At 32.2% G+C, this 9,054-nt stretch overlaps 1 protein-coding gene across 1 annotated transcript; it reads left to right on the forward strand.

Moving 5' to 3' along the window:
- The first annotated feature begins 1,084 nt into the window (after positions 1 to 1,084).
- Positions 1,085 to 7,009, forward strand: LOC137806318 (uncharacterized). Its single transcript, XM_068606357.1, has 3 exons — positions 1,085 to 1,366; positions 4,160 to 4,365; positions 6,417 to 7,009. Exons 1-3 carry the CDS (start codon positions 1,265 to 1,267, stop codon positions 6,682 to 6,684), a joined length of 576 nt encoding a protein of 191 aa, XP_068462458.1. The 5' UTR covers positions 1,085 to 1,264; the 3' UTR covers positions 6,685 to 7,009.
- The last annotated feature ends 2,045 nt before the right edge of the window (positions 7,010 to 9,054 follow it).

Here is a 9,054-nt window from a genome sequence, read left to right on the forward strand (position 1 = left end):
TGATGATAATAGGAAAGCTTCTTGAAGGTGAAACACAACCGATAATGGCAAATTTTGGAACTCTTTACCACACCTAGAGCACTGTGAAGAGAAGAAGAAGCACGTTGAAACCTTACTCAACTTTCATGGTCACCACAACAGTTGGAGACCTTTCATGCACACACCAATTTCTTGTCTCTGCCATGTTCACGAGCACATCCAGTTCTTTTCTCCTTCACCTGCAAGCACACTTGAAATCGAATATTGAGCTCTGAATATTATTAGTTCAACATGCACAGTTCAAATATGTGCAATAAAATCATTGAACAGTAAAAGGTTCACCAGCATGTAAGTGTAGATTACACACAATACCCATAAATACGCTGACTTTATATCTATTTCACATTATTTTTCTCATTCAACTTTCTTAGTAAATTAACTCAAATCACATATACCAAATATCTAAAATTAACTCAAACTTTTCTCATAAATAGTAAATACCCTTTATCACACACAACGTTAAAATTAAGCAAGGTTGAAATAATTGATAAGAGGATGAATTAGAAAAAAAAGTAATAGTTGAAAATAAACTGACAATATTAAAAAAAATTAAAACAGTACATTGTTGGGACTAAGACAGAAGAAGTACGGTTTTTCACAAATGTAATGCTTTTTATTTCAGAAATTACAATAAATTTGTTTATATAAAAATATTAAATTGTATCTTATACATATGATTATGAAGTGGAAGTCGTGTTCTTATAACTTATAAGTACCATTTTTATTCTAAAGTTATATTCTTAAAATACCACTTACCTATTTTTAAATTTTTTAAACTAAACTTAGAAAAAAAACATTATTTTACTAAAAAAACAAGTACAGTACAGAAATAAAATAAAAAAGAACAGCATTAAATAAAAATTTGAAAAACCGGAATTGGTGGTGGCCTCGGAAATGATAACACCACGCGACTAGGCGCGTGGTTGTAACCGACATTCCTTGGTCTCTGATAGAGTCACATCTACATCGATCATTCTTTCCGTCCTTCTCTAAACAGAACGTATGATACACTCTCTATAGAACGCGTGAGTCCAACATTCTCCGTCTCTTTCCAGCAGCTTTATTGAAACAAGCATCGCTTTACATTATTAGACCGCGAATCAGCAAAAGCACTCTCTTTGTTCACACTTTTTTCACTGTATCTACTCACTCTCTTTCTCTCTCCTCAGCTACACACACAAACCCATTTTCGCAGAGAGAGTGAAGACCTTCGCTGCAGCTAGAGATGGCAGAGGGAAAAGGGTCCACTCTGGTCCACCTTTTGGTCGTCGTGTTGAGTTTGGTCGCGTTTGGCTTCGCCATAGCCGCCGAGAGAAGACGAAGCGTCGTAAGCAGCTTTTTTCTTTTCTCTCTCTGCACCCTTTTAATTTTATTCACATTGTTAAGGTTATTTTGCTTTTGTTAGCTTACAGTTGTCTTTCCCCCTCGTATGTGAGTGTTTCTGCGCGAAGATAACTGTGTCGTAGCTTCACAATTTGACATAGATCTATGTTGAAATTTTATGTCTGAATTTTGTAATTGCCTTTCCTGTTATTTTTTTGGCTAAACCTTCCGATATCCGCTTATAAAGAAAATGAAAAAATGAACTGAGTTATAATGAATTAAGCTTGTCTTATAAATCAAACTAATGTACTTACTTTCTTCGGCGTCGGTCTTGGATGTAAGGATAAAAACTATTAACAAATCTCTAGAATGTTCTTGATTTAATTGGAGTTTTATTTTTAGCACTCTGTTTTTGAAGTCAAATTTCAATGACGAGTAATTTAGAACAATGAATGTTAATTTAATTTTATGAACTATCTTTCTTTATTCATGTATTTTTTTTCTTACATTAAAGAGTAACTTCTATAGATGAAGTGGTGAAGTTCATTTGAAAACTTTGAAACTTAAAGATAAGACCAACATTAGCCTTTCCGTAATGGAATCTTGTGGAACCTGTTTTCCATCATTAAGTCACTGGAAGGGGAAAATAATGATTTTATTACTATGTTACCGAAATAGTAAAGTTGATAAGAATTTGATTAGAAGGGGTATGACTATTTGGTAACAATTCATTTATTTTCCCGAAACTTTAGTAATAGAAGAAGTCATATATATATATATATATTTGTGTAAGGTGTACACTAATGTAACCCATTATAAAATCTTTAGGGATTGAATAAATTATGTAGTGAAAATGATCAAGTTAGTAGACTGCACTAACAATCTATTTGGGATGAATTCTTTCATAAAAATTATAAATTTCTTGGCAAATTATTGTAAACTCAGACCAAACCAAAATTTGCATTGTCAGCTTTTGGTGTGGTTTAATACACACATAGTGAAGTTTGGATTACTTTTGGAACAAGAGAGAGAAGCTTGACCTTCTGTATGGTTAATAAAAATACCAAGTTTGGTGTGTTCACTGTGTTAATAAAAATACCAAGTAGGTTGTCTGCAATCCTACCTTAGACTTAGAGGCAGAAAATTTAAAGTATAGAGACATGTTATTTGTACAACAAATGTCCAATGAAGAGAAATGAAAGGTTTTGTATGATATGTAATTAATGATGGGATACAGAGAGGAAAAAGAGTACTTTATTATAAATTGTTGCACAAAGAACGCAACACTGGAGCATATTGTTTATCCATCACTTTTGTTTCGTCTCAATGTTTCTCTCTTCCTTATACCTTTTAAATCCTGGTCAAGTTTGTGGGGTTTATGTAATTCAAATATTCTACTAATAAGAATTATCTTTTCCCAGTTACACCCACATGTAAAGGGTTCATGTGCTTTTACTCTGCCTATTGGCAGGTGGTAAATGCCATAATAACTGTGTTAAGAATGATATAATATAAACTCAACTTTTTATATTGTTTATTCCCCATAGTATCTTAAAGAAGCATACCTTAGTTGCGTGACTGCCCTTGAGCTTGAGTATGAGAGTTGGATTGCATATAATTGATGATATAATTGCCTATCATGCATTCTTTCCAGCTTGATAGCCACCTCTCAATGCCTTGACTTGAACGTGTTATTTTCATCAATAATCTTAACTTAAATACCCCTATCAAATGCATCCATTAGAGCTTTTTTTGTCACTGAAGGATTTTGTTTGTCAGTCTTGCTAGTTCTTGTTATTTGATTCAACTCACATGTTTTTTAATTTTGGGAAGGACCTCTTGGTAATCCCCATAATCAGTGCGACTGATCTTGGAAAACAATTCACTTTTAAATACTTTCCGCAATTCTTGTTGTCATTCATGCTTTTGTAAGCCATTTTTTGCCACTTCTCCTTCCATGTGAGCAGGAAGGGCAATGTATGGCTGTTAAAGGAACTTGTTGATCTATCGGTATTGACTGGTCATAAAAAGAACACCTTCAAGCGCCATGCCACATAGAGAGCTTGGTGCCAGAATAACTAGGGAAAGATCATATATATACACAGGACTCCATGTCCCTTGTTCCACACAATAACTTGTCTTACTTGTGCTACTTCTATCATTTTGGTTGACTTCCAAAGAGCTTGCATGTATTCTTCTCCTTTTGATACCACATATATATCTTCTGTTGTTTCTCGCTTTTTCTCTATAGGTGTATGTATGTGGCCATTATGTTACATTTTTTTCTTCATTGTCATAACTAACAGTGCTGGGGTATGGGGAGATTTTAAAGACTTTAGAGCTTGTTGTGTTAAATGTTGGACACAGTGAAGTGTTCACAGAAGACATTATGTAAGGGAGTTTTCATACATCTTTTTTGTGGCCACATTCTCCACAGTTGACCACTTTCTAACCTTTACCTAGTTTGTTATAAATCAATGGGTTCCGAGTAACTCTAAAAAACTATGCCAATGGCAAATAACGTGTTAAACGATAAAATACCTCTTTTATAAAGCATACCTAACGCTAATTCAGAGTGATGGTGAATTTAACACCCTACAAAACTTTGCTACTCTTGCATAATGGGAAGTCTAGACATAGTTGTTGCTGCATTTACCTTCAATACCCTTCAGCTAATGTTTTTGCAGTCATAGTTGTTTGTTTTAAATGAGGTGCGCTATATTTACTTTGTTTTTAATATTCTTATTAATTTGCATTGACATAGTCAACCCTTTTTTTCTTTGCTCTTTCTTGACAGGGAACCATGTACAAAATTGAAAAAACAAATGAAACATATTGCAGCTACAGTTCAGATGTTGCAACTGGTTATGGAGTGGGCGCTTTCTTGTTTCTTCTTTCAGGGGAATCATTACTAATGGGAGTCACAAAGTGCATGTGCTTTGGGAGGCCCTTAACACCTGGCGGAAATCGAGCGTGGTCCATTATATATTTTCTATCTTCTTGGTATGAATTCTAAATTATTATTCAATTTCTATTTTGCATTATCGAAGAAGTGAGATGTATTTGCCTTTTGTTATTCACGCGAAAAGAATCCTTGGAGATTTCGTATATGCCTAATCTCTTATGGTTTAATTGTTTGACTTTTAACCTTTTGCCTATAAATTTGGTCCAAGGTAAAACAACCTCTCAAAATTTTGGTAGACAGTCTAATGTCTGATATTGGATAGGCGGTCTAGTGTCTATTGTTGGATAGATGGTCTAGTGTGTACTAGGTAGACTGCCTAGTTTGAGTAGACCGTCTAGTGTGTGTTTCAGGGTAGACTGTCTAGTATGTTACGCAATAATGTGTTTCCTCTTTGCTCTATTTTCTTCTTCTTTCTATGTTTTTTGTGTTTCAATTCCTTTTCATTTTTCAATCAAGTTTGACATGAAGATATTTTTTTTCAAATTATTAACTAAATGAAAGTTTCAAGATGGTAATGGAGTTCTTTTGAAGAGCTTTATTGTGCGTCTTTGTTTCTTCTTTTCTTTTTGGTTCTTGTTTCTTTGTTGCCTTTCTTTTCAAGTGAGGAATCTGTTCATTCTTTTTCTTTACAAAGTCATCTTTATCTTCATCCAAGTGAAAACCTTGCTATTTCTCTTGTTTCTACTGTTCCAATAACCATCATTTGTGGAGTATATCGATCATCATTGCTTTAAGTGCTAAAAAGAAGCTTAAGTTCATTGATGGAACTGTTGTAGAATGTGCTAAAGATGATATGTTGTATCAACCATGGTAAAGGTGTAACAATATGGTGGTTTCATGGTTGGTGCATTGCTGTCTCCTTCTATAAGGCAAAATATATTATGGATGGAGAAAGCTAAAGAAATTTGGAGTGATTTAAAGTGAACTTTTTTTCAGGGAAACCTTTTAAGAATTTCAGAGTTGCAAATGGAGGTTTCTTCTCTAAAACAAGGAGATTCTACTGTGACTGAATTCTTCACAAGATTGAGGATGAGTTAGACAGTTTTAGACTTGAGCCAATTTGTAGTTGTTTTGTCAAGTGTTCATGTGGAATTGTTACTCTGATTTTGCAAAGAAAAACAGAGAATCGTGCTATGCAATTCTTGAGGGAATTGTGACCAATATAGCAATATCAGGTCACATGTTCTCCTCACGGATCCTATTCCTTTCTAAAATATTTTCATATGTTGTTTGTCTTGGTGATTCACCCATTTCCTGGAAATCATAAAAACAACCTACTGTATACAAAAGTTCATCTAAAGCTGAGTATAGGTCTCTTGCCTCAACAACTTGTGAAATCCAATGGCTTCTCCTACTTAATGTAGATCTTCAAGTGCATCACACAATTATCTCTCTTGTACTGCGACAATCAGTTTGCCATTCAAATTGCCTCAAACGCACACATAGAAATTGATAGCCACATTATCAGGGAAAAACTTCAAAAAGGGGTTATCAAACTTTTGCCCATTTGTTCAAGTCTTCAATAAGATGACATATTGGCCAAAGCTCTGCCTCTAATGTGGTTCATAATCTCTGCTCCAAGCTGGAATGCTCAATATTTACTCCCAGCTTGAGGGGGGACTCTCCAAATTCCGGTAGACGGGCTAGTGTTTGATGTTGAATAGACGGGCTAGTGTGTATTGGGTAGACCATCTAGTCTTGGTAGCTTGACTAGTGTGTTTCAGGGTAAACTGACTAGTGTGTTTTAGGGTAGATTGACTAGTGTATTTCCGGGTAGACTGTCTAGTATGTTACACTATAATGTGTTTCTGCTTTGCTCTGTTTTTTTCTTCTTTCTACGTTTTCTATATTTAAATTTATTTTCGTTTTTCAATCAAGTTTAACATAAGAATCAACTTTCAAATTATTTTGCAACTAAATCAAAGTTTCAAGACAACCAACTTAAAAATATCATTTAAAAGCATCATTTTCCTGGTCCCGACAACTCACAAAATACGACTCATTAAATAAACACCACATGATTGTCATGGATCTGTAAGATCATTCATCCTATTCACCTCACTGTCCACTTTTTTTCATGCATTCCCAGGATCACTTTTCTGGTTGCAGAAGCGTGTTTGATAGCAGGTGCAACCAAGAATGCCTACCATACCAAATACCGTGGAATGGTTTATGCTCAGAACTTCTCCTGTGAAGCCTTGCGGAAAGGTGTTTTTGTTGCTGGCGCAGTTTTCATTGTTGCAACCATGATTCTTAACGTATACTACTACATGTACTTCACAAAGGCAATAACCACACCAGTTTCTCACAAGGCAAATCGGGTGAGCTCAACAGTAGGAATGGCTGGATATGCATGATGGACCATGCCTTAAAGGGTAACAAATTTAGTCTTAATTTCAATGGATGTCTCAATGATTATCACTAAAACGGTGATTTTCATTTGGTTTTTCCTAGTTAATCGGTGTTTATAATGTTCATGTGGATGTTACTGGTCGGAAGTAAGCTATATACATATATATATTATAGTTAGGTAAAGAGGGTCTCGTAATGTTATTGGGTTTCAGATAAACTTCATATTGAAAGTTTGTAAAATGTTTTTGAGGCTATGTTTCCCTCTAATAGAACTGGGATTTTTGAAAGCCTATGGATTTAAAGATGAAGATGAGCTTGTTGGAGGCTTCATTTACTTTTTAGTCAAATTTTCTGAGGAAATTTGCTGTTAGTTTGAAAGAAAGATCAAGGATGATAAATTTGTGTCATAATTTCTCTGCAATAGTTCAGTAGATACCATTTCAATTAACTAATAGTTAGGCTTAAGATAATGTTATTGTATGGTGGAAATGGTATAATCTATCATTTTCTTAGTGTTCGTTATCTTTATGAAATACCTCATTTTGCCTAAACTTTTTAAAGTTATCTATTTATTTACTTGATCTTTTCTTTTGTATTTATTTTTACTTAATATGCCATTTTCTATAAAAATCCGTTTTTAAAGCAAGTTAACTAGTTAACTTTTTCTTTTAAGAAAAAATTCCAAATGTTATTTTTTAAGTAATGGTAAATGTATTGGTGAGGGTTGTATGACTGATGACATGTATCAGTTCCCATCATTGGGTCGACGTCCATAAGGTCGATTGATAACACAAGTCCAATTATGTTCAATCAAGGTCAACGTAGCTAATCTGCGTTTAAGAGTTAGGTAATGCAGTCTTAATAAGAATTTTTTTGAAAGTAATATAAATAGGACATATTCCAATAATTAGGTATGTCATCATATATCGTGTTTTGAGAATCGAGTACCGAACGTTTTTGCAAAGCGTCGGAGTGTATTTTGTAGGTACCCATCGAGTTTGAATTACGAGAAGACCAATAATCGAAGCTAGGAAGGAAAAACGAGGAGTTTGCAAGGAAGGGAGTTGAAAGACCGGACGATTGACGAATAGAAGGAGAAAAAAGAAGAATCCTCTAATAATTCTCTAACCTCAATCCCTTAAGAAAACATACTAAATCAACTAAGCAAAAAGTGAAAGAATTGATCAACCCTTACGAAAACATATTAAAATCAACTAAGCAAAAAGTGAAAGAATTGATCAACCCTTACGAAAACATATTAAAATCAACTAAGCAAAAAGTGAAAGAATTGATCTTCTCGTTGGGTCACAACAATTTGAACACAATCAATTATGTTAAACAATATAATTAAATAGTATGATTAAAACTCAAATAATATTATAGTTATTATCAATCAATTATGTTAAACAATATAATTAAATAGTATGATTAAAACTCAAATAATATTATAGTTATTATATATATGAACTAAATTTTTATTATTATTCTAAAAAATTAACAACACATAATTTTTTTTGAGAAATACACATAATAAAAAGAGAATATTTTGCCTGTAAAAAACATGTAACTCGACCAAGAACATAAATTGTGTGTACATTTCTTGACAACGTTTAATAATTAAAAAATAGCAGGCAGGAATAACAATAAAAAATATTAAATGAGAGCTAATTATTTTGCCTCTTTCAAAATTGCTAGCTGTGAATTCGCTCTCTTTCCCACGTGAACAACTGAATGGTACAATAAATGATGAGAAAAAACACACACCTCATTGAATGTAAAACTTTAATAAGTACAAATGATTACAGGAAAATATTTATTATTTTATTCTTAATATAATTTTAAATAAATTATTTATTGTATTTGTTAGTTTTCTCTCTCCAAACAGCTTTTAATGTATAATAAAAATATAAAATAAGATATGTTATACTAAAATTTTAAGAAGTCAGTCTAAAAAATTCTTTAAAAAAATATTATTATATAAGAAAAATATTGTTGTAACATTAATGTTCTGTTTGCTTTTGTGTTTTTAAAAATCAAGAAGAAAGCGTGAAATTAAAAAATGATAATTGTGTTAATCGAGAAAGAATTAAACTTTAGATTTTACGCTTAAAATTATAAAGAAAGATTAAAAAAAATTATCTTTAAGAAATTAATCTTTTATAATATAATTTACTTTTATTAATAATTATATTTTGTAAACAATTAATTAAAACAAATATTAATATAATAAACATTAATATTTTATTTTAATAATATACTGAAAAGTATTTTACTTGATATTAAATTTAAATTAATTTATTATCATTTAAAATATAACTTTTTATGTATTAAAATTTATAATAATTTATTTATTTTAATTTAAAATTTATTTTAAT

Source organism: Phaseolus vulgaris, chromosome 3 (genome assembly GCF_000499845.2).
Source record: "Phaseolus vulgaris cultivar G19833 chromosome 3, P. vulgaris v2.0, whole genome shotgun sequence".
In the NCBI taxonomy this organism is placed as follows: Eukaryota; Viridiplantae; Streptophyta; class Magnoliopsida; order Fabales; family Fabaceae; genus Phaseolus; species Phaseolus vulgaris.

What these genes read in the sequence shown, in the direction of transcription:
- LOC137806318 (XM_068606357.1), top strand. Translation starts at nt 1,265, where the DNA reads ATGGCAGAGGGAAAAGGGTCCACTCTGGTCCACCTTTTGGTCGTCGTG. An exon ending in CCGAGAGAAGACGAAGCGTC is followed by an intron (nt 1,367 to 4,159) that starts GTAAGCAGCTTT and finishes CTTTCTTGACAG; the next exon opens with GGAACCATGTACAAAATTGA. An exon ending in ATATATTTTCTATCTTCTTG is followed by an intron (nt 4,366 to 6,416) that starts GTATGAATTCTA and finishes ATGCATTCCCAG; the next exon opens with GATCACTTTTCTGGTTGCAG.